The 26949-nt window shown below is 40.2% G+C and overlaps 1 protein-coding gene across 3 annotated transcripts in view; it reads left to right on the forward strand.

Annotated features, from left to right (window-relative positions):
• lrba (LPS responsive beige-like anchor protein) overlaps positions 1–26949 on the forward strand; it is a 185863-nt gene that overhangs the window by 71043 nt on the left and 87871 nt on the right. For all 3 annotated transcript variants that reach the window (XM_053331271.1, XM_053331256.1, XM_053331264.1), the window contains 3 exons: positions 7624–7688; positions 9491–9599; positions 18649–18815. In XM_053331271.1, the coding sequence (XP_053187246.1) occupies positions 7624–7688; positions 9491–9599; positions 18649–18815 (341 nt within the window). The remainder of the gene's footprint in view (positions 1–7623; positions 7689–9490; positions 9600–18648; positions 18816–26949) is intronic.

A 26949-nucleotide genomic window follows, 5' to 3' on the forward strand; every position in this document is an offset into this window, starting at 1 on the left:
TTTATCAGAAATACATCCTGTACATGGAGTGGAAGGAAGAGAGAGAGTGTTGTGGGCTTGAGGAGCACTGGTTTCATGGTGGTCAAGCCCAGATAGGAAAGACTGCTCTTCCTCCCTATACCAAGGGGAAAACCCAATTTTCAGTGTAGTGTAATTAAATCTGAAGTAACTTTTCTCATATCAATATTGTGTCTAAATTTCTAACCTCAGTTCTCTTTCTCTCTTCTGTTCTTTTACCAATGAAGGGTTGGTTCATCCAAGTTACACAAAAAGAAACAAATCATAGCTTTGTTACTTACCTCAAATGTTATCCAGCTATAGATACTTTTGGTTTTATTTTCCCCCGTTTTAAGATATCAGTCAAGGAAATGTCTCCACTTACCTCAACCCCATCACAATGAAGATTAATAAATGTAATTTGTGGTGCTCACAGCATATTATTGGAATCTACATCCTGCCAAAGAAATAGTTGTTTTAAAAAACATTCAGAGAGGTCTGCGGATTAACCAGAGTAACATTGAAATAATTCTGAAGAGTAATGTTTCCGCTGATTTTTTGTAAACCTTTGTAAACCTCTGTAAACAAAGCCAGTGCAAACAAAACAAAAAATATATTCGTTGCTACATAGAATGAGTGTGAAATGTAATTATTGACCTTGAAAACAGTAGTTTTGACAAAAAAAATCTTGACTTCCACTTTTTCAAGAGCTTTGAACTGTATTTTCCATCTTCCTCTGCGGAGGGACTTTTCTCAGTTGTTGCTGAGGTAGCTCAGTTGACCGTATTCAGTTGTCCAGTGAGATGTGACTGAAATACCTGGAAAAAGCTAGTACTGTAAGTTACCAGCAAGTGTTGCATTACACTTTACAAATGACTAGTACTCTAAAGCAAAATAAGTGAACCTAAAATTCCTTTCTTTTCCTCCTCCATTCCAGCATGTGAATACCTCCCCTTCCAAGCATGTAGGAGAACCCTGTGTGAACACAAAACTTGTGAAAAATATGAAAGGCCCTTTCTAGAGCCAGTGTTTGGTTTGTCCCTTCTTGGCTACCGTAGAAACATGGTGGTGCAACATTGCGGTGCAACATAGCAGCCTCCGTGGAAGGAGACCTGCTCCCTCTGTAGATATAAAGGGCTTTTTTAAAATAACAAACACAATTATTCTTTTCTTTTGCATGATTATACACCAATTAAAAAAATAGTTATGATATTCCATTTCTGCCAAGGCCGTTCTGCTGCATGTCATCAAATTCTACACACTGCACCTTTTATTAGTTAGGAATTAAAGCTGAACTATATTTACTGTTAAACAGGTGCATGTTAAAAATTATTTTGGACTAATGATGTATTGAACTAAATGGCTGGGACAAATACTATCTCTGATCTGAACAACTAGCATTTCATTGTGACCACCGATGCACGTAATCCTTTAATAGTAATTCAATAACATCAATATTAACCCCACTAATCCAATGACCACGCATTATCATATGTTCCCAGCCAGCCTCACAAAAGTTAACCTGTTTAACAGATGGGTAGCTCTCTTCCAGTCAGCGGGGAGAAAGACATTGACTTCCCCAAACACTTGGCTCCTCCTGACCCTTGACCCTCTGACCTCCAGGTTAGAACTAGAGAGTGGTAGAGGCATAGAAGTTTAAACCCCTGCAGTTAGGGAACAGGCCGTGAGTGCATGGACGCTTGCTCTACAAAATCAATACGATAATCTGAGAAACGAGGGAAACAGGTTCGTAGTTTAGTTGTCATGAAAATAGGAATTCAGTTTTTAAGTTGAAACATAGGGTCGGTAATTACATTGTGAGTTACGTCTTTTAACGGTTATGTTGGTGAAAGTGGTGTTTGAATTGCTAAATAGTCATTTATATCTGTCAGTGGTCATATTTCTTCTTCTCTCCCGTTACTGAGGCTTTGATGGATCAAGAGCAGACCGTGTTGTATGAACCACTTGGGGAGCTGAGAGAGGTGAGAGAAGTGGCGAGGAATGTGATGAAACCAGGGGACAGAAATACTTTCCCCATCATTTTCCTCACAGTCAGACTCATACCCCACTGTGCAGTTAAACAGGCACACAAGGTTCAAGATCAGTGCAAATCAAAGTGTTATTTTTCCTCCCTCCCCGTTCGCTCTCACCCTGTGCTCTGCTCCTGTGCCCCTTTACAGCCATGCCACGCGGCTCAGCCTCCCTGCCATCACTCTCTAGTTCAGAGGATAATATCATGTTGTATATTCTTTGAAAGGGTACTCTCCTGTGAGACGTAGAGAAAACACAGTAACACCAACTGGCACTTAATTCTGTAGGCTCCCTATCGTTGCCAACTATGCAGCCAGAGAGGGGGCGGTGGGTGTGTTGTGTTGGAGGAGTTGGGGGTCAAGGGGGTTTTCCTGACAGGAAGTGAAGTCTAGCTGAGAGGGTGGAATCAGACGGGAGACTCCTAAAAAATTGAGTGGCTTTTAATTTGGCTCCCAGCCGGTTTTACTGTGAGCTGGCTTCAAGTGGCTCGGGACTGGAGGGCCTCAAGTGGCATGAATGGTCGGTTATTTATACACAATGTATAATCGTGTTTCAAATAAATGAATTTCCCTGACAGAGCCCTCTCTTCCTGACAGGCACTGTTAATGTAATGTTTTCCCACCTGACAGGTCCCAAGTTATAAGACCCTGGAATATTTTTTCATATATTTTTCCCCCTGCTATCCTCTCTCAGTTGTCATGCTGATAAAATCATGTCCCGCCGTCTTAGCTAAGAACTGGAGTGGAAATTCATTTCTCTGCATTTTGTTGATTTAGTAAAAGAAAGGTTCAAATCTGAGATATGATTGATTGTTAAAATAGGAAAGTTCAATCTTGTCATTCATGATCATATTTCAGAGGCCCACTTTTGAAGACACTAGTATTGAAAAGCTCTGTCATCTGAGAAAATATTTTATAGAGAAGAAATTCCTGTTAATAACATCCCTAAATTGATATTCATTCCAGTGAGTCTATGCTCCAGTTCTATCATTTTATATAATGTATTCCTGGAAGAATTACATGATTGCTTTTTAAAAGTTTAAACAAGTATTTTTTTCACGTACAAGAAAATGACTCAAGCATTTTTGGTGGTGATTGTCAGCAGTCCCTGTTCAGCAGAATATTTACAACATTACCCACAAGGTACAGTACATAATGGACTATCACTGCTTTGAACTGGTCTGTTTTGTGCTGCACTTTTACTCATCACTCCCTGTCACGCCCACAACAACAGGATGCATATTCTAAACTTATGTAATACAAAAAGCAGTCCTATTTACAGTATGTAGCCCTAAATCATAACAGAAGTTATCTCAGGGTGCTTTTCACATAGAGCTGTTATAGACCGTACTATAGACCCAACATTCCCCCATGAACAAGTACATGGCGGCAATTGCAAGGATGAACATCCCTTTAATGGGAAGAGACCTCAAGCAGAACCAGGCTTTAGATGGGCGGCCATCTGCCCTGACAGTGAAGCACAATGATAACAATAACAACAATACAAATGATAGAAATATGGATGATATTTACTGAAAAGACTAAACTATTTCTGTTGCAATAACTGTCTATTCCAATATATTTTAATCATTATACATAATATCATTCAGAATGATATTATTTTTCAGATTACTGATTTGTATGCGTCTTCTAAAAGAGGTAGCTTGAAATTTACACTGAGGTTTAATCATCACCTGAAGCCTAAGCTATCAAGACAAGCAGTCTTACAAGTAGAGCAAATTTAACCCAGTGCTGAGGTAAGCTTGAATTAGAAAGGTATAAAGAGCTGCACAGTCATTTGTATAATGCACAGGTCTAGGCATAGTTCTAGTCAATAAATGAATGTAAACTAAAGAGGTCATGAAATAAAGGGAATAGAGACATTGAGTCATGTTTTCTGAAGTATTTTTAGTCCCCCTGTATCATCAAAAAATCTACCGACTTAAACTGAGTGAGTCAAATACCAGATTTGTTGCAATTTATTTAAACCAATTTTATTATATACTGATGCTTTAAGAAACTGTGTGTTGTGTGTTAAATGTACTTTCATGCACAGCTCCAGTGCTCTAACATGTTTTTGGTTTGTATGTTAGGGGTGGGGGGTTGAAGTTCTGTTTTTTCATTCTTTCTGTTAGTGTAGCCATGAAAATGTGAGTCCATGAAGCTCTTGGAGACCCTGCAGTGTAAATATTTGGACATCAGTAAATATTCTGTCAGTTGTGAATTTGATCACGCAAACACCAATACAAGTGTGTGTGTGTTTTTCTTTAAGCAGATACCATCTGAACACCCACACGTGGTGTGCTGAGAGCTGAAGTAGACACACCGGTATTAAGTTATTCATATACACACACACACGCACAAGTTTTCAGACACATCAACATGAATGAGCAATAAAGCTAGTCAAAGTCTGCATTAATCATACAAAAGAGCTTTGATGAATAACATCTTTCATAGTTCATTCTAACTCATTTTGTGTTTGTCTTATTCTTCCGCTCACTTTGGCTCTTTTTTTAGGGGCGTTGTTGATATCAGACCACTGATCATAAACATTTGGGTCACTCAACTACAAAAAAACAGTTTCCTTGTCTGTTATTTTTTGTTGTTGTCAAAATGGAAAGGTCAAATTCAAAATGTCAAGATTTGTCACCACTGTTTTTGATGTGAGTATAAGTGATCATAGACACTCTTATATTACAGCAGTCACTGACAGATTTATTTGAATTAATTTAAGATGTCCAACATGTTCAAAACATATGCGTTTTTCTTTCCATCTGCTAAGCTTTTTTGTCTCATCGCAGGCTCACACTGTCACCGTGTTATCAAACTCTTACACTTGTAACTCTTACACATTTTTGGATTTGAAAAAAACAGTGAGAAAAAAAAAATCAGTAGCTTGCAGCCTCGTTAATTTAGCTTCTGCTTTGCTGCCACATTTGACACAAGGATTTATGCTTTTGTCCTCTCATCTAAAATTGTATTCCCATAGCCTTTCAAATCAACAAATACTTGTGATTATGAGTGATGCTACTGAAAAGCACTACTGACTTATTTATTATTTCGGGAGAACAGAGACATTTCTTTCTTCAATGTCGGAAAATGTTTTCCTTGTGTTGTGGCGAGCCTGATGTTTGAAAGGCGATTTTGCTCAGGAGGTCTGTGTTTTCTCACCAGTGGTAGTGGTATATTTAGATGTTGATTATGGATAATCAGCTGTAATGACGGAAGTGCATGGCATGTGTGTTTAGACTCAATGCCATCAACATGGAACACAGACCAAACAGAGCTGTCTTATTGACTTCAGATTGAGACAGGCATTTCCATGAATAGATTAATTCATTCATTCATACTCTAACACGCAAAATTGAAAGAAGAAACAGAATGTAGCTCCTTCTAGCTGTGTTAAACATTGGTATAATGTCTGTCTAGTTTCAGGATCATGGGACAGCACTCTTTCTCTGTCCTGTCATCTGTTAGGAGGTCAGGTTAAAGGTGAGAGGTCACAAATGGCTGCTTGTATCCTCTCATCAGGACTGCTGTGGTCATGGCCCCTATCGCGGTCATAAAAGCTGTGACACTGCTGACCAGGGCAGCCAAAATCCAATATTCCATCACTGACCTGTCCCTGTTTCCTTTTTGTCACCAGGAGATGCTCCTCAGATCAGGGTCATTGCTTTTTTAATTCAACTAGAAGAGCCATTTCTTAGCCCATAATGACACCATTAGTCTTGCTATCACCTTTGTCCGCGTCCACAAAATGCCAATGGCCTCAACGCCGTTGGTCAAACCTAATTTCGAACCAAAGCCTTGCATCACTGCTGCAGTTTTTGCAGTTGATGATCTTTGTATTTTGGCCGTAGTTATATTTTGAAATTTGTAGCCTCCTGCATGAGAGGCCCACGTATTTTAAAGAAATCACATAAAGGAAATTTAATGTCACTGGTTTTCTGGTTCTCCAGAGAGTACGGCTCTATTTACGGCTTCACTTCCTGTGGTGTTTATTTGAAATCCGGCTTGCACAGTCTGGCCTGGTCTGGAAAATCCCTACGGCCACAGGCTAACACTCATGGTTAATGTCCTTCAACTACAGTCTATGCTTCAACTAGAAGGCCCCAAGGCTACTCTCACACACTTCCTCCAAAGCAAGCCTCAGCCACAAAAACCCACTGCCAGTACTCAACTCCAAAACACTGTTTCCACTCCCAAGTGCAGAGTCTTATTCCCTATGTGCCCTCTTTATTTGGAATGTATTGTAAACACGGTCAATGCCAATATGATCCTTCAGGACAAAAAGCAGTTATGAACTGAGGTTAAGTGTTGGGTTGTTGTCTGTATGACGTGCAGTTGGTTACGGAGTGATGGTGCACAGGCATCTCCGAAGAATGATTTCTCTGGCTCGGTGTGTGATTGGTTCTGATGGTTTTACATTTGTTGTGCAGGGGAAAAAATGTTTATGGTTTTGAAAACAGGGGGAAAAAACTGTTTATGGTTTTGAAAATCATCACGTGTGTACAGATATGTTTGGATTTGTATTAGAAATTCTTGTAAATTGATCTTTCCTTCCTCCTTGTAGCGCTGATATCCTCGTCCCTCTGGGCTCTCTAGGTTTACTGAAAGGGCAGTCTCTACATAAACACACAGTTTCCTCTATCAGCTCAAGAGATGATGACAGCAGAGTTTAAAAAGTTTACGCTTGAATACACATTCACATAGCATATCTTTCATGTCATAGTTAAACTATAACATCAGTTGAAATAAGTCGTTTTGGGCACCTTGTTGAGATTAGCATGTCTGTAAGCCTTTAATAGAAATGTAGATCATTGTAGAGGCTATTTCTACAACTATTGGAATAATTTAAACATTTATCAACACATGACACATTTAATAATATCTGAATTATGTGGAGTGCGTGGTGGGGTTTAAACTGTGATTAATGATTTTTTTAAAAGAGTAGTTTGGTAGTTTAGGTTTTTAACATGAGGTTTTTCTTGCATATTTCTTGATCTCCCTAGAGAGGAAGAAGGGGGGAAAAGCGCTGTGAGGTTCAGACAGGCCTCATGACCTTGTTGCTTTATTATTCTTTTAACGGTTGTGTTGGAAGGTGTTGAAATATTGAACAGAGACGCGATGACCGCTGAGTTTCCCTTCTCTCGTTGTCCCCCGAAGTCGAGGATATAAAGTCACACGCGGCTGCGGTTGGATTGTTTAGACTGACACCTCGAACCATAACGTTAGTCAAAGGGAGGCGGAAATTTGTGTATTTACATGTGATAAATGCACTCTCAACACGGCTTTTTCACTCCTTTCCACCCGTTTGCCAGCTGATTTTGTAGCCTGTGACCAAAGCAGTCGGTGTCCCTTTTTGGATTATATCTGATTGATGATGGTTTTTTGTTTTTAGCACATATACCTTTATAATATATGGTGTAGAATAAATGATCTCTACCTTTTTCAAATTTCTAACTGTTCAAATGTAGCATTCCCTCTCACTTCCACATGTGCTAAGAGTTTCACAGGACTGTGTTTGACATTAATTCTCAATAATGTTGCAAAGTTATATTAGCAATGTGTTGATATTGTGTGTGTTTGCTTGCAGGAATGGCAGAACTCCATCCAGAAGAATGCAGGTCTCGCCTTCATCGAGTTGGTCAATGAGGGCAGGTGGGTAACTCTGGCCTGCTAACTGCTGTCCACTCTCATTGCAGCAGCACTTCTTCATTATCTTTCCATTCTCTATGCATCGACCATTTTCCTATTTCACCTTCCCCGAATCACATCACAGCCCCTCAGGCCCCCAACATCCCAGAAACCCTTGTGATGGGGTGGCTATTTGACCAACAATCAAAGATCAGGGGATGCTTGGGAGAGTGAGCATAGAGGACCCTTGAGTTCAAGGCTCCATTCAATACCTGCTCATCCCTGAGGGATTTGGGAAAAGGAGAGGGATGACAGGGGCTGTGATCGCTGGTTCCTCTGTGACACTTGTGATATCAATCTTGGTTTCCTTCTGTTACTGTGTCACATTGTGTGTTTCTGCTCAAGCTTTTATCTGCCTCCAATAATCTCTTCTGTCTTTGTCTGTTTTTTGTCTTTTTCTTGTTTTTTCAGTTATCCTGACCTTTTTTATATCTCATTTTTTACTTTTACTCCTTGTCTTCCAGATGTCGATTGACACACTTTCCATTATCGATCCCAGATTTTAGAATTTGCAGGTTAACTCACAGTAATGCTAATGAGACTTATGCAGTCCTCTGACTTTTTTGCTGAGGTCTCACTTTAAAGAGGCTGTTTTTTTTTACGACTGTAACTCAAGCCAGAGTTAAAGTGTGATTTTTAGTGTACTTCAGCATGGATGAAGATTTACGCTTACATGTCTGATCTGTCTCTTAGTTGGGATGAAACAGTGTTTTAAAATTATGAATTGAGGGATTTAAATCTTACTTTGTGCTAAAGCATTCATAAATGATTTACAAATGTCCCTACCAAACTATCAAATGTTTCCGTTTAAAGTCAGACATGGTACTGTAGTATCCACAGGAGTTCCCCATATTATTTAATAACTGTCTGTAATTTCATTTTTATGTCTAATCTGTCGAAAGTCAATATCAGCTGGAAAAAAGCAACATTTTAAACCTATTCAAACCTGTTATTCTACAAAGAGGATATTTATATGCAGAAAGAAATACACCTTAAAAGATATTGTAAATCTGTTTTTTCCATATGTATGTGAGTACAGAGCACCATAAAGAGAGGCAGTGGTTGGGTTATTGATAGCGGGGCCTGGACAGGGCCAGAGAGGCTACAGAGGCCCCAGCACCTCCGCTCCCCTGCTGCCCTGTGCTGAAACAGCAGGCTTAGGTTACAGCTATCCCCTGGCCCCTAAACCCCCACCCCACCCTCAGTTCCCCCATCCCTCCTTTCTGGCCCCTGGTCTGTTATTGTTCCACTTTGCACAGTCCTGACCTTTAGGGCTGCGGAGAGGTTTCTTCGACCTGCACACACACGCACACACATAACATGCATGTTTCATCAACACTGATAAGAAGAGGGCGGGTGGTAGACTACATATGTAGCAACATGGGCAAAGATCCTCCCTCTTGTCAGATGCATATCATTAACAAATCAATTAGCACCTGCACCCCTGTTAAAGGATGTAACTGGTTTGGTCTTGTTCCCAAATTAGATTTTCTGCTAATTTTGCACGGGTCTGTTCAGCATTTTATGGATATTACATGGCTTTTCCTTCTCTAGGTTAACAGATATCAGTGTTGAACAGATGTTAAAAGTACTCTTAGTGTCAAGATTTTAGGATACTCCTAAGCCTCTGTGTGACACGTTTCTTCTTTTGACGGAAGTAAATGAATCACATTACCAACATCTGTACACTTAAGTTCAAATGTAAATAAAAAAATGTAAATAGCAGTATTTCTGATGATCTGGCGCATGTCTCCCATCTCCCCAAGGCTGCTGAGTCACACCATGAAGGACCACCTGGTTCGTGTGGCTAATGAAGCAGAATTCATCCTCAGCCGACAGAGGGCTGAAGACATCCATAAACATGCAGAGTTTGAGGTAAGATGTTGCATAGTTCTGGCAACCCATGCACAGACACATAAGCAAGGGCATAATATGCCCATTGACTTAATTTCTTCTTATATAAGCAAACTTAATCATCCCTAAATATGGAACATTGAAAGTCCATCCAAAATATATGTATTTTACAAGCTTACCGTAGCAAATACTGGAACTTGCCACATGTTCAAAGCACAAGAAAGGTGACGGATTGCCTAGTTTTGCATTTGTGAAGCTGTCTCCTCTCCTCGTTTGTTTTAGTATGCAGTGAAATATGAATGACCATACTGATAAAGTGATTGCAAGTTTTCATTGAGGAGATAAAGTTAGATAGCATTGTCATGTGTGACATGATAACCAAATTAGCAAATAACAAACCAATTAACAATGCTCAGCAGAAGCAATATGAGGATCATCTCCAACCATGAGAGAGTGCAGTGTTTTAACAACACTCCATTGTAGATGGCTATGATACTTTTATTGAAACGCCTACCTGCTTATGTGACATCATGAGAATTAAATGAGATAATAAGATGCAGCTGGGAAAGACAGCAGCATTATTTAATCTTTCCCATTTCCTTCTGCTAGATCCACAGGAGCTTTAGGCTTGCTGAGCTCAGACAATAAAGTCCATTTGTAATTGAAGGCCCATTGCACTAAGACTACTTTGATAGAAATGATTGATCGCTTGATATTCTTATGGTCTGCTTGTAGATGTATTTAATAAAAACAAGAAAATGGTAACAGTCAGTGCGAGCTCAGAGGAACTTATCCAATGACTACTTCAAACTTGTCCATCAAGCAAGATCTGTCACAGCAAACCGAGAGGATAAATGTTTACTCTTCAAACATAACCCTGTACAAATCTTGAACACGCACACAAACACAAATACAGACATACACACACACTGAAGTAGTTTGAGGCTGGAGATCACGCTTGGCACATATCGCTAACCAAACATTGTGTAGTGTTAATTTATCCCCGTGCCTCTTGGCCTAACTTCAGGCTTGCCCCCTGAAACATAACTTCTCCCCCTCTCCTTCCTACCAGTTCTCAGCACAAACGTTGCCATTCACATGTAGCCGCCGGGCCAACTCTGTCCTGACCCATGGGCACCCCTCATTACCTCTTTCCCAGTCCAGCTCTGCTACGCTACCCTCCCTCTGCTTTCTAGATCTCACCAAAATCATTTCCTGTCCCGCTGAGATCCTGTCCATTATACTCCCGCTGGGGGTGTATTTTGCCAGTGACAGGAATATGGCATCCTCCCCTCTCTTCCCTCCCTCCCTCCCTCTCTCATTTCTCAGGAACCTGCCAGCACTAAAAGCTGCAGACAGACCTGAGAGGTGCTGGCCTGAAGGGCCGACTGTGTGTAAACCCACCACCTCCACCTTCACTCCCAAGCCTCAGCTCTCAGCTCCCACTTTGCAGTAAAATGTGATGCTTTCCTTAAGGTTCAAGGAAGGGTCTCTCTTACATTCGGGTAAAGTAAAATCCCTGAGGAGCGTTGAAAGTCAATCAAAGGGATGGGGGCACAACTCGTGCACATCAAACTTTTGTCTTGGATTGCTAGGTTTTTTTCTCTCCTCCTTGGATAGGCTGCTTTTTGTGTGATTGGTGTGATTTACATATTTTTCCTGTGAACCTTTATAACTCACTGTGCTTCCAGTGTCAGTCATTTACAGAGTATGATCTGACCCAGTCTGACCTTATCATCAACACAGAGACTGCTGGAGTATGATTTAAATCTATTTGGCTGAATGTTGTTGATTTATTTTATTCTACTGCATACAAATTATACAAATGCATGTATGTCATATTAGGTTGTTGTCTTCATCTGATGAAAGAGCAGCACAGGGACAAGGAAGGAAAAATGACTCGGAGCATGGTGCTGACTGGCAGACTCTGCAGCCAGTCTGCACACAACAGCGTCTAATGATCTGCTCTGCCTAGGCCTCTTTCTGGCCATGCCTCTACCCCTTCTCAATTTCCCAAACTCCCCAGTATTAGTCCCCGATTCCTATCCTGGCATACAGTACTTTGGCTCAACATTACACTCAACAGGCAATGTCCCCAGCTCTCCTAACCAATTTGATTAATTGGCTTTTTTGTTGTTGTCTGTCTTATTTCTTCGTAATCACATTACTGGTTTCTGTTCTTTCATGCACAAGGCCTATTATGCCCTTAAAATCTTTACTTTACATCTAAATAACAAGAGCTATTGAGGGACCTTAGTTGCATGTCATACCCTATAATATATAAAAAATAGCAAAAGGCTATTTTTTTTTTTTTTTTTTACATAAGACTTTAATAAGCATGTTGTCATCATTCAGTTTACTAGCACGCACGAAAACACTATGATTTTTTTTTTTGTTAAATGAATGTTGAGTAAGAGAAGGCAAATGACAGGCAGCCACAGACAAGACATCTGCTCTTCTGTTTATTTTAACTGATTTGCTCTGTAAGCTTTCTTTCTCACCCTGCTATCTACAGTAATACTTCATAGTATATACAATACTGGGCCTTTTCTAGTAGCTACAATACTGCACACACAGTGTTTTGCTTCTAAATGAAGCAGCACTATCAGCTACATGAACTGAACAGTTGACTGAAAAAATACAACTAATGGAAAGCTATAACTTCCCATTAGTTGTATTTTCTTGTCATTTTGAAACTTATTCTACCACTGCAATCTTCCAGCCGTCTTTAATCAGATAGCTTCTAGAGCTCATCCCAAACTATGTTTCACAATTGAATTCCCCCCACTTAAATGCAGTTGCTCCTCAGTGACCTCTGAGAAGAAGTGAACCCCTGATAAGTCTTGCTCTGATATTGCTGTATTGATTTTTGCCCCCATACAAGCTCTGCTTGAGCCTGCTCGAGCCAACGGTTTCATTTTGCACTGCCACAATAAAAATAACAGGCCAATGAAACATCCCCCCTGAGGGCGTGGGTGGAGGGTTTTGAAATAATTTTCAGCTATGTCCCAGTTTCTTAAAGCATCCCTTTCTCTCTATTGTGTTGTGGCGACGCTATAGGTTATTTTCTTAAAGATAGCCCAAAATAAGCCCCCAAAATCACTCACTTGGCTGTTATTGGGTTACACTGCAATTCAGGAGTTTCGCTAAGTCATGCATTATCATTTGCCAATACATAATCTGCACCCCCTCCTCACTATACTTTACTGAATCTAAGAAATGTGGTTATAGTTACACAACAGCACCAAATGCCAACCATGGCACGAAAAAGTACAATCATTCAAAACAACAGTGAAAACAAATTTATGTTTGCTGCATTGTTAGAGTTCATATCCTTGAGAAGTCAGTGATAGAGGAGTCTTTTGATTTAGATACCGGTTTGCCTCCTAAGAGACATAACATATGCTTTCTCTCTCTCGCTGTCACTCCCTCTTTCTCACTCACACTCTCAGTGGCTCTCTGCGGGACAGAATTGAGTTATCTTTGGCCCTGAGAGTAAGTTATTACAGTGGGCTTAGGGTGAAACAGAGATGAAGATAACTAGGGGGAAATCCAATTACCTTTTAGGGTTCTCTATCTAATAGGATCCTTAATGTGAAGGAAATCTGAAGATCGGATGCTGCTACCCAGCACAGCGAATGATAGACTCTGATATCTTCCAGTGGAGCAGGAAGGGGAGGCCAAGAGATGGATAAAAGCAGCAGAGAGAAATCGAACTCCCTCATTTTATTGGGCTGTTCATTAGGGATGAAATGTGGTGGGCTCAGGGGCACAAGGGCAGATAAGAAAGTCCAGATAGGGAAGAGTGAGCAAGACCCAAGTCATTTCTATTCTTTCTTACCCTTCCCTTCTGCTCAATCGTTTTCTTTTTTTATATACCCTCTTGATTCATCCTCTGCTGTTATATGGAGTAATTGAATTGACTGTCTGAGAGATCCTGTGAAAGCCAGACGATAGCAGCTAATTAGAGCATGGCGTCATTGTCTTCCCTCTGCTGAGCTTGTAAAACGATCTGATCCTTCTCCCCACGTTAATGACATTAACATTGAGCTGATGCTCATTATGTTCGATTATCATAGCGCCGGTCTTTGGAAACCTGAGCATCACAGACCTGAGCATCACAGAAAGAGCCTGGGCAATGATGTACTGTTACAGCTTAAGTTAGATCAGCTCAGTGATTTAAATATAACCAGCAGGCAGATCAGTTCACTGATTACACAAAACCTGTACACAAGAATTACTGTACTTTTTTTGTTAAAACAGAAGCAATCTGCTAAATTAAGGTTACTCAAACACACTTGAAGTAGAACCAGAGAACCACAACTCCCGAAGGCTGTTTTCACCACACCATACCCAGCACTCCTACTGATAGCTGCCACCAGCTGTAGCTTTCTGTCATGTAGGTATCGCAACTATAATGTAATATGTCAGCAGAACTGGATGCCCGGGCATCTCAATATGATCAAAACAGCTGTCAAGAGAAAAAGCATGAACATGTCTATTTTTGTGATGCCATTGTAGCACAACCATCATGATAGGAGTGTTTTTTTCATAAGGGCAAAGTTTTTCTAATTTCTTATAACGTACACTAATGGTAAGACAAAAAATCTTTCAAAATGGACAGCAATAGTTTTTTTGATACATAATGCTGACTTTATTGCCAAAATATAACATTTTTCCATTTTGTGGCTCTGGTCATTCTTGGTAGATTTTACATTTGTTATTATACAGCATGCACTATTTTACTGAAGACAGCAGCAGATAGAAAGGAGAGGTAAGATACAGAGGATTGCTGGAGAACAGTTGTCTCAGTCTTGCTGTCTTGTCAGCGTAATGAAGTCCCCAGGTACCTCCACTGCAGCTCCCATCACTGTGCATGTGTGACCACCTAACCCTTGAAATATGACTTTACTTCCCAGTTTCCTTTGTTTCACTATAACGTTGTCTCTTTAGTCAATGGGAGCATGTTCGCTTGATTTTTTTTTTGGTGCAGAAGAGTATGTGATGCAAGTTTTTACACATTTTTATTTAATTTAGTCTTTCCTGCTTACATTTTAAATTAATAGAAATTTGTTTCGAACTTTCAACCTTGAATCTCTAGCTTGATGCTGTTGCCAGGTATTCATAATATCAGGCAACAGCCAATCCGTGGGCATGTATTTTTCATCTGGTCATATCTGTCCTTCATTTGACTATTTTTCATCTCCACGCGACAGTTTAACACATATGATTTTTCACGTGGCATGACCTTGAAGCCGAGCTGGAGTCATTGTGCAAAGATGGCAGCAATGTAGACTAATGTGGCAAGAGGAGGGCGCGGTTGCCGGGTAGAAGAGATGAAGAGGCTGCCAGCCGAGCGCGGTGACCAGTCCATTAAAGATCAGCCACAGACAGTGTGAGGGGAGGAGGAGGAGGAGGAGGAGGAGGAGGAGGAGAGATACTTTGATAAGTGTTGCGCCTGCGTTAACCTTGATGGCTGCTAGCAATGGGCTGATGCCAGCAGCAGGGATCTGTTTCAACTGGATTAGATTATTTTTTTCCCCTCCTGCGCTCGGAGAGAAGGAAAAAAATCAATACTTGGGAGCACGGCATGACAGGGGCATCATTTCAGAATTGAAGTGGCTGTCAGGCATTGTCATTTGGTGACTTTTGTTCGCCATTGTACTTTTAAGCCCTCATTTTTCTCCCCCTCCTCTTCCTTTCACTCGTTTCTTCCCTAGCCCATTGTCTGAATTCCCCTGGTGACATTTTATGTTGCAATTTGAAAACTCGAGGGCAAGAGATCAAGTGCAAGAGAATCTCTTTGAAACCAATTGGTGGACTGGTTCAGCATCTACTTTTGTTTTGCGACCCCCATCCTCCTTTCTCATTTCATCCTCTTGTCTCCCTAGACCTCCATTGTGTTCCAGGAGGAATTTATTTGTAGTGTATTTGCATTCTGTGATACCAGACAAGGACAAGCCTGATTTCTCGCCTTCCTCTGGACAGTTCCTCTGCCCGTTTGTAAATGAAACCTTTTGGGAGTGCTTGTCGACGGATGTGAGAAATTGGAGATTCTCGCAGAGCGATAGCCCAGACTTGAAGAGTGTTGTAGCCCTGATGTGCCACCAGTGTCAAGAGCTTGCAAATCAAGCGCTTTAATAACATCTCTGCTGGTTTTGTTTCTTCCTCCTTTTCCTCCCCAACAGAACCTTGAGGCCCTGTTTTTGTCAGTCGGCATGTTGAAGGCACGGCAACAGCACTAGACCTTGCTCTGTCACTCTAATTGATAAACATAGGGCTGATATCTTGTAATGAGCCTCCATTCTCCGGCCTATTATACTGGTTAACCCTCTCAACCCACAGAGGGAGAGGAGGAGGGGACCCAAGGCATCATCTGACAACAACTACAGCATTTAGATAAGGCTGACACTGTTAAAACACCTCTACTGTGGAACTCCTCTCCTCATTTCTCCTGCTTGTTATTTTGTAGAATCATTGTGACGAAAACATGAGCAAGAGGCAGCGATAATCACAACATCAATTTTGAACAGAAGAAAGCCGATGTGCTTGTTGTGCTCGTGTGTAAAATGGGGTTAAAATGCACGTGTAATGTGATTAAAACGCTGCGTGTGCGTGTTGCCATTTTCTGCCATTATGTGATTTTTGAGATGATTGCCGTTCTTTCCACTCCCCAGTCACTTCCCTAGCAGCCCATATCCTCCCCCAAACTCCAACACACATCCATAGTTATTTATTTTAACTGTAGATGAATTGTGGGAGACACGACTCAGTGTAATTTACTCGATTAATGCCAGCCATTATCATTTCGTCTTCACCAAGCTGTCTCCCCCGGCAGGGCAGGCAACCATGCCGGCCGACCCTGTCAGCCAGGCCATGTAATGGAAGGTGCCGCCTATGATTACAGTGTCGCAAGTCATAACGGTCTTACTGAAAGCATGTTGTGCCCTGGTGGTTGAAGCTTAAAGAGCACGGTCTGCCATCCTTTTTTGCCTCAGCTGCACTCCTTTAACTTGATAAATGGATGTGTTTTATGTCTGAGCGTGTTTTTTTATGGCTGTTTCCCTGTCAAAATATGCACAATGCCTGCTTAAGTCACTCCAAAAGAGGCATGTTTCTAATAGCAAACTGGAACAAATACTTTTTAATTTAGTTCTTATGTTTCCTCAGCATTCCTCGAAAAGAATGAAAGAAAGGTTTGTTTGAAAACACCCCAAATGCTTCTTTTTTAGTCTCTGTGCTTTACAGTATTTTAACAGTGGATCTAGATGGAAGTGAATGCAGTGTGGTGCCAAAGAGCGAGACTCAGTTATTCGCTTTAACCTTTGTAATAACATAACATAATAAGTCCTTCATAATACCGCAGCATATTCTCTGACTTCACATCAACGGAATGACCCCCGGCATTAACAGTGACCTGTCTTTTCCACTTATAAGTAAACCTAACTTTGGGTTTTAATGGCACTACTTATGTGTTCAGCTTTTTTGGTTGTTATTTTAGGGGTGAGTCTGAATTTGGCCTTTTCTCCGGCAGTCAGCTTTGGCTCTGGATATGAGAAAAGCCCATTACAGCATGGAGGGTTTGGGTGTTTGGGCAGACTCAACACACAGGTGATGAAGTGTTTGTTTATGGTTATGAGTTTGAACCCAGCACTGTTGATTAGTACTGCAGGTTTTACATGTCTCAGACAGGGGCTGATGGAAATGGACTCTTTATATGCTCGCTGCTTATATCTGTTTAAAGGTCTGTAAATCCAAGTATTCACGTGTTTACTGTGTGTTTAACATATTGTTTTCAATATAAAATAAATCATCTTCTGCAATAAATTGAAATTAAGCATAACTAGAATTTTAGTATTTTGGACTTTTCTCTTCCTTGGATCTGGCTCTTTTCCATGTCCTCATTCCTGCTTGCCTTTACCTCCACTGATCAAGATTAATGGACATACGACTCACACACTCGCTCACAGCAAGGCAAAGCATTCTCTGGTTTAAAATTTGAAACATTTACCCGAAGATCCCTCTTCCTTTACTCCCTTTATTTTGCTGTTTCCCAGGTAATCATCCTGGAAGGTCAAGGCCCACTTTAATGCCACACAAAGAGACATAGATTGATAATTAAGGCTCAGCAGCCTGCAGAAAAGCCTCTCTAATGTGATTTATACCTATAGATTTTCTGTCAGATATGAAATGTTGTCGTTCAAATTGAAGAGGAGGACCCATTATAAAGCGCTTTGCTGGTAACTTTGGGAAAGCATTGTGGCGTTGCATTTGTTCAGCCATGCATCTGAGTTAATAGTTATTGTATGAGTGTTCTACCAATGGTTTGTTTTAAGGTTAATTTAATAAAATTAGTGAGTTTTCATTCTTCATAGTATAACTGTAGCTTTTTTCAAAGCACACAGAAGAAAACATAAATGTATCAATCCAATTATCTGTGTTGCTAGCTGCACTATACATAGCACATGTTTTTTTTCTCCCCTTAATCCTTTATCTTACACTCACCTTCAATAAAAATATCACTGTGAAACATTTCTTTTAGAGTAAGCCACGAGTGCAAAACAAGTTTGCAAGTAAAATTGGTTCTGAAGCAGAGAATGAAAATCAAAACACTGTTTCAAATTATAGCTGTTATTTTCAGAAGGTGTTTTACTTTTACCATCTCTGCAGAGTTCAAAGACCCATTCTGATAACAAATTCCGACAGAGAAAAATGTCCTCCCTGTGCATTGTGGGTATCGTGTGATTTGGTGTGCTGGAGGGCATTAGTAAATATGTGTCCACTGTTATTAATCAACATGACATGAGGACAGAAATGACCCCCATGCTTTTCATTTGGTTCTACTCAGAGAGGAGTTTCTATATGTGCAAACATTATTGTGCTTGTGTCTGTATTGTTCCTTCATATAGATGTCTGGGCAATATATGTTATCGACAAGATATTAACCCAAATTATGATTTATATATTGTGGAACTCAGTCTCTTGACACATTTTTGCATGTATTTGAAATGTAAAAATATACATGATACCTTCACTTGGTTTTAATGTGTTCTTTCTCTCTCCTTTCTAGTCTAACTCTGCTCAGTACGCCGCAGAGAAGCGAGATGAGGAGAAAATGTGCGACCACCTGATCCGTGCAGCCAAGTACCGTGACCATGTGACAGCCACACAGCTCATCCAGAAGATAGTCAACATTCTGACTGACAAACACGGAGCCTGGGGAAACTCTTCTATAAGGTAAAAACAAAAGCTACTGTACTGTATGTCAAAACAAGACTCAAACAGAACTTGCTCATTTGAGAAGCTTTTCCATCACTAAGCTGTTGTTTGCTTTCAAAGTAAGATGATTATTAAAGAGTTTACTTTTTATATGAATGAGGGAGGGATTCTGTGGTGCTGTTGAGGTTTTATTCAGTCATACTGCCTCATACATACATGTATATACACACGCACACACACGCACACACACACACACACACACACACACCGTATTTTACATTATATGCATGTGTAATACACTCTGGTTTGCATATGTTTGTCATTAATTTGCAAATGACAAATAATCATTTGGTTCTTCATTTTATCAGAATTTTCTTTTATCCCCCACATGCCAGAATATTTTAAACAGACAGTATGTGACTATATTACTCAGGTAAAGCATAGTATAGAAATGGATTTAATTATGAGCATGCACCTGTTTTGTTTTTCTTATGATCCGTATTCATAGCATGTAGTTTTCTCCTTCCGCCTTGAAAATTATTCAAACCACTGTAATGGTTTTAATCTCATCATAATCTGTCTCATCCCCCAATACTCATGACTTTGATTAAATTAGATTTGCAAAGGTGAAAATGTCAGCTGTGGGCTGAATGATGCATTGACTCGGGAGAGAGATGAAAGCCATTTAAACAGCTCTGCACCCATTAACAACAGAGGAAACCCTATCCTCTGTGTTTGTTTCGCCAAATAGGCAGCAGAATCCAATGCAGCTATTCCCTAATGATGGCTGTTTGTGCAGGTAGTGTGTAATGGTGAGCTGGAGAGACGGCCGCTGGCTCACGCTTGTTAGGCTCAACCAACTCTCCAGAGACTCGTCTGGCGAGGGTTAGTTTGCTATTGGATCAGGAGTCTATATCTGGCTGGCTTTGTTTTCCTTTGCTATTTTTTTCCATTTCTTTCTGTCTTATATCAGGATGTGGTGTATTATTTGTCATATTTTTCTTTCCTTGATCCCATCTCCTTCCCTCTCTCTCCTCCTTCCATCTCTTTCTTTCTATTAGGCCCCATGTGTACTCACACAAGGCTGTGCTATTTACTATGGAGATTGTGTTCTACTGGCTCTGGCCAGAAAAGTCCCCCATTACCGGCCCTTTATGCCGTTGTGCTATTGATGGTTTTCCTAATGGCTGCCGATGGGTGCAGGGAGCCATTGGCACTGGGCCTTGGAGTGCAGCGCTCTTTTAATAAATCACAATCAGTCCTGTGCCATTACATCAATATTTTTGGTCAATTACTGTGAAGGTCAGGTGGTGCAGCTTCGAACCGGAGCCTGCGGTATGCGGGCATAGGAGAAACATCTGGTGCTGCAAACCCGTGTTGAGAAAATGTAAGAGAAGACGATAGACACAGAAAACAAACTCACAAGCACACCTGCAAACCTACAGGCGGCCTAATATAAGGGATATTCTTTCCCCCAATCCACACATACGCAAACCATGTGCTGCAGCAACATCCTAGCCTGTAAATAAGGAGGGGAGGGGGAAGAGCGGATGCACACAATGAAACCCACAACCTTTTTCCAGCTGTGAAAATTAAATCCAGGAACACAAAGACAATACACAGCTACAGCCCCGTTTCCAACAAAAGTTCCAGGTACTTTGGACCCAGGAGAACTAGTCTCAAGGTTTTTCAGGTTGATCGGCTTAGATGCAAATTTGGTTCATTTTAACTTCAGCAATACAAACCCACAGAATTCTAATTATGTGGTTTGGAGCATTTTGAACCCAGAGAACCTCTTGCACGTCTTGTAGGGCGTCTTGTGCTTGAACATGACAGCAGCAGTGTGGATCTGTGATTGGCTGGATGGCCTGTAACTCAACACCGCTGGTAGAGAAGGAAGGGGCAGAGCTACATTTAAGAGGAGTTATATGATGATGTCATCATGGTGGGAGGCATGAAAATGACAAACGGTTAGATTTTTACAAGCACTCAGTCAGTGGTTGTCATGGCGCTGCTTATCTGTTTACCGCCAACCTCACACCAGAATATGGGTAAGATGAAGTGTAAGATGGCAATAATGAACATCTTAGTTTATTTGGTATGCACGAGTATTACGATAATCCTTTCCTCCATAATTTTTTCATAGTTTTATTCTAGTTTAGTTTTTGTGAACAAAGACAAATGTTTCCGTTCCCGTTTGCATTTATATTACTTGTCATATGTAATTAAGCATATAGACTAGATGAAAGTTTTTTATGAATTTTAACAATTACATGCCTGATAGTTGATAGTTGATAGTGTCAATAATTAAGGTATTGTAAGCTCATTTCCAACATGGCTTGTGCTCTCAGCTCATTCAGACAATCTCTCTTTTTTTCTCTTGCTCTTTTTTAAAATGAGTTGGGAACAACAACAATGCCTTACTTTACTTTTAATGTTGACAAATGAAAATAATTGTCCTCCTTTTGTCCTTAAATGGTCCCAAATCTATACGAGACTACTACTCGTTTTATGAACGTTTGAAGCACCTGCCACCTGTCCCAGTAACTTTGGGATCCCTGCAAACCCTGATCCCAAAGTTACCGTACTTTTTGGAAAGTACAACCCTCTCCTGAGAAGGGAACGTTTTTTGGGTGTAAAACAATCTTCCTGGAACTTAATTTAGATCATTGTCCCCCAGGTGGAAACGCAGGTAGAGAAACTGAGTTCCTCAAAAGGTTCTTAGTACCTGGGGAAAGTTGCTGCGGTTGAAACGCGGCTTATGATTACAACCTTTTGTTGCTTGGGTGTAAAATCCAACTCTGGCTGCTCACACGCCATAAAAACGTATTCCCCAAAGTTTCCATTCAATAAAGAGTCTGAAAATGAAAATATTATTTTCTCACAAGCTGATGGGAATTGTTGTTTCCTCACGGCAGGCATCTAATATCTTCTGACACAGTATGACCCGCCTGAATGCAATTTGTGTCTTAATATCCAGCTTACAGCAGCCTTGGCCTCTGGAGAAAAGAGGTGTTAGGTGATTTTCCCTTTTCCATTCCCCTGCTCAGTCTTCTTCTCTCTCTGTGGTTCGTTTTTACTCTCCTTCTCTCATTCAGACAATACAATTTTATTCATTTTTTTTCTCTCACTCGGTGTCCTTTGGTCTTTCTTGTTTTACTATCTACTGCAGTTGAATCACAGTGTCCAGGGAGGATTCCCTCTACCAGACAAAGGAAGTATCTATCGTTTTTTGTGCCCTTGTCTGTCATCTAGTGTCAAGCCATAGACCGATCTACAACCAGACAGAGAGGGTGACTACCTGTTCATCCATACATTTCTGTCCCAGTGCCTGGAGACTCAGGTGTACAACATGCCAGCCTGCTGTCTTCTTAAGGGGAAAAAAGTAAATGAACTGTTAGGAAGATGGCCACAAATGAAACAACTGGCAGATGCCATTTTTTTTTTGCTCCACATCTCTCCAGTTTTTTGTTTCCCCTTCCCTATTCCTTGAGCTTGGGTCCACTGAGCATCTAGACTGCCGCTGTGTTTATTTGGGTCAGGAATCATCTTTCATGTATATGACACCTAGACAAAGTCGACAGACAGAGGGGAGATGAGGGCAGGTGATGGAGAACGCCAACTCACAGTCTCCGGGGACACGCACTACTCTCGTCTTTTTCCCCTCTCATACCTTCTCTTTATTGCATTCTAATAGGCTGACTAATGTACCATGGAAATTCACTCTGGATGCAGGAAGCGGGGGAAGTAAAAGAAAGGTGGCTGCAGCTGAGTGTGATGCAGAAACTGTGTGCACGTGTTTTTATCCAGAGCTGTTGTTGACAGTCTACTGATGTAATCGGTCTGTTTGAGGCAAATGGAAACATTATTCAAGATGCAGAGATTTAGGTATACTTCCTGGCATTTGCTGTTCTCCTACTTTGTCTTACGCTTTTCTTTTAAGGCTGCATCAGCATCCTTTTTTATTCCCAGTTTATTCTTCACCTACAGCTAGTCCCTCAAAGCACACACACACACACGTCGAGCACCAACTCCTCTCCCACTGCTCCTCCTCCCTCATATAAGCAGCTCATTTTCTGCAGCTCCACTGCTCTAATGGACGCCCTTAGGCTAGAGGCTTCCCAGCCAAGGGACATCCATCTTTTGGAATGTCACACTCCCGCCCGGCAAAAAATCTTTGTGATGTGCACTCCAATTTTTCTTCAGTAAATCAAATCTTCCTTCCTTCAGAAAGACAAATGCTTTAGGGTTGGAGTGTTATAGAGAAAATCAATGCCGGCAAAATTGAAACAGTATGCCCCCGTATTGATCGGCCTTGTGAGATCGAAAACGAACAGCTTTGTAACTGTTCCGCTGGACAGTTAGCTGACCTGTAATGGACAAACTATTGATATTAGCATTACTATTTTATCTTGTGCTATGTCATTTCGCCAACGTGCTATTGAAGGAAAGAAGCCAGTGCGGTCACAGTTAGTCTCAGAAAAGGGTTTTTATGTTTTATTGTGTCCACATATAAAACTGTATATGGTGTGAAATGGTGCCTACACAAAATGTTTCCCCCTAGCACTTATTATACAGTTATTCATTTATCTTTGATAGATGTCTTTTAAATATTATTTGTTTAAAGAAAAATTGACAAAGCAAGTTTTATTTTCAAGGAAGGTACTCTTTTTACGTTATGTCCATGAATTGTAGTATATCCATTTTACCTACAGTCTTCTCTGTGTGCTACGTCAAACCTCTGCTGATCATAAACACTGCAACTAAAGGTTTGTTTTCCTTGTTAGTTCATTTTTTGAGTATTGTAATTACAATCAATTTGTTTAGTCTGAACATGTCAGAAAATGATGAAAAATGCCCATCACATTTCCCCACAAAGTAACATATGTCACAGAAGAGGGACCATGTGTGCACACATCAAGGCAGGTGCAAGACAGGTGCAAGACAAAACATATTTTTGCTGTAGGGCACCAAGGAGTAAAGGTCTGCAGACTGTTAGGCTCCAAATAAATAACTTGATTAAAAAGAGAAAAGGAGAATTAAGCTATTTATTTGGAGCCTAACAGTCTGCAGACCTTTCTGTTTTATAACATGGCATCTTAAAATTGTTTGTTTTATCTGAACAGTACAATGGCCCAAGGATATGTTCAGTATACAGTGATATATAAAAAAAGAGAAGAGCAACAAATCCTCCCATTTAAAAAAAGAGGGAAACAGCAATTGTTTGATGTAAAACATAAATAATTAATTGATTATCTAAAACAGCTGTTAAACCCCTGATAACTTGGTTTCAAATGCTCTATACAGTCAAATATTCAGGACTAAATAGACTGGGATAAGTTTGAATTCTCTCACAATCCCTCCGAATTTGCTTAACCAAGACTTTGTTGGTGTGATCAGATCAGATTTGTTTGACAGTGGCTTCTTTCTGACAACATAAGCAAACCACCCCACAATTGTAATCAGGTTAAAATATTGTTAAATTGATCGGTGCTCTGAAATATCTATAATTTTCTGTTGACTAATCAATTTATACCAAAGTAATTAAAACCACTGCTCATACTCCTATGGTTATACCAGGGCTTGTAGGTTTTATCCCTCTTGTTGAGCCTCCTTTTCTGGGCTGAAACTGTATCACCCACCTAAGTAATGAGTTTAATTGTGCTCTGAACGTACTGCAGATTTATGCTGACCATGGAGAGAACATTCATGTCCACATAGTATTTTTTTTTTTTTTCAAATAAATGATTGCATGAGAAGCAGCGACAGCCAGATTCATCTCTACTTGTATGCTTTCATTCCAGACTTAAATCACAATTATGATACATAATACTGAATGTAATGCATGTGTTAAAGCTGAGGTCTGCACAGTGTCTGTGTTGCTTCGCGTGTGTGTTTTATGAACAGAGCGGTGCTGGTAGTTTGCATGCAGAGCTGAAAAAGGAAATGGGACTCCAACACGTCAATGGAGATTATAACCATAGGAAACAAGAACATAACTGTTTAGAATACACTGGCTCTCGGAAATGCATGACACGAGAGGGGCAGGAAGACAGAGAAGGAGCGAGGGAGAGGATGAGAGAGAGATATTTGTTACTGAAGCATCAAAAAGTTGAGATGGAGACAAAGACAAGACAGAGACAATTTTCCCCCACATCCTTTCTTCTAGCTACAGTATATACTATGTCATACCCAAGAGTGATCGTGCAAATCTGTATGTAAAAGGTTGAGAGTGTATCTTGTTTGCTGGATGAAAAACTCTGCAGCTGCTTTCTTATCTGACCATCAGATTGTCTTTGTTGCATTTGGGAAAAGAATAAACACTGTAGCTGGACCCCCTATCTCTGTTAATTCTGAATTTCCAATGGGAATTATTGTGTACTATATCTTTCTATTGAGCAAATGATACTAAAATTTAAAACATTAAAGAAAATTGAATAAGAATGATTGTAAACCTGCAAGTACAGTAGATAATCATTAAGATGAGCCCTTCTTTACATGGAAGAAAGTCCATTACTTTATACAGTACTTAACTGGTCATTTGTAACTGGTAATGGCTTTTGGTTTGCTTATAAATACTTGCAGTCTAAACACAAACATGACCCAACGTACTGAGCAGTGGCAGCTGTCGCAGTCTGCTGCTTCTGTCTCATCCGAGGCAGAGACAGTTGTTTCCTTTAGTCCAGGTCCTGACTACTTCAAAACCAATTAGCTTGGGCTTGAGTTGCGGTCATCCATCTGCCGTGATACAGTCATAAACATATAGCATAAACATACTGCATGAAGAAACGTGAGCCGAGACTCTTCAGTATCTTACAGGAATCTCCAGCACCAAAGCCCTTAAACGGGTTTAATGTGAAATCCTCCACCTCATTAATCATGCACAGTGACATGTGTCTGGGACAGAGAAGTTGTGATGGGGACAAAAAGGATGTTCCTTTAAATCTCAGGGGAGAAGGTTCAAGTTTGACAGACGTGGATTCCATCAGTTACATAAAATAACGTGCCACGAAGGCCCTACCGTGCAGTCCGGCTCATGGATATGAATTAGAATATAGTCTTAATGATAACATTTACCTCTACTGTATATACAGTACAGTGGCTGGGGCTGTACGGAATAGTAACAAAGTGTCATGGTGGAACATATTAACAGCTGATGATGTCCATATGTTAGCGTGGTTAAGTGTTGCAGTGCAGACTGAGACTCAAAAGATTATACTTAGTGAATCATTACAATGACAACAATAAGCCAAATGGTTAAGTTAAACTGGTTCTTTGAGTCATTATCAGGGGAATTATTAGATTTTTTTCTTCTTCATCATGTATAGATTTTTTTTCTGTATACATCAGAACAGAGGTTGGTAATGAACCTTTTTCGTACCCCAAAAGCACAATCAGATGAGTTCAAGTATTTCTTTAATATCACCTGTCATGTTACAAATGTGATCATTTGAGCTGATTAAATATTTTTCACAATTAATTATATAAAAGTCTTGTAATAATACATGAAAGTAAATTCTGATAATGTTGATGTTCAGGCTTGGTCTAGTTTTTTCTTTCTTTCTTTTTTCAGTAAGTCTTGTCAATTTTGCATTTGTACTTCTACCTCTTGTTAGGTTGTCATTTGGGTCATTTATGTAACTTTTCATTCTCTCTTATCTCTTGGCTTTGAGGTGTATACTGTAATCAGCCTATCATTGGTTGTAGCTTATTGGTTGACAATAGATTTATTGAGAATTACTAATGTATAATCTTCTTTGTGGGTTTAGTTTCCCCCTAAACATTCTGCATTTTTATTTCACCAAATAATCATTTCATTGTTTTCAAAATTGGAGCTAATGTTCTAACCTGGAAACAGCTTGGGCTGCCAGAATGCTTGTTTGGGGAATCCATGTGTTTTAACTGACTATGTTTATGCACAGTGTTTGGTTGCTATAGCGTTATAGTTACCTACCCTACCCTGCAGGTGAGAATCCACAAGAGGATTTTAATTCAACCAATATTCCCTCATTTTTCCTATTTATGTCTTAATCCTTTTCTTCGTGTTTACACCGTTGGTATTGTCTGCTCCCTCTCTAGAAGCTCACAAATGTAATGGAATCCTTGTTATGAAGTATGAAAGAAGGCCGCCATTCCAGAAAGACCAATTACA

This window comes from Scomber japonicus, chromosome 2, assembly GCF_027409825.1.
Source record: "Scomber japonicus isolate fScoJap1 chromosome 2, fScoJap1.pri, whole genome shotgun sequence".
In the NCBI taxonomy this organism is placed as follows: domain Eukaryota; kingdom Metazoa; phylum Chordata; class Actinopteri; order Scombriformes; family Scombridae; genus Scomber; species Scomber japonicus.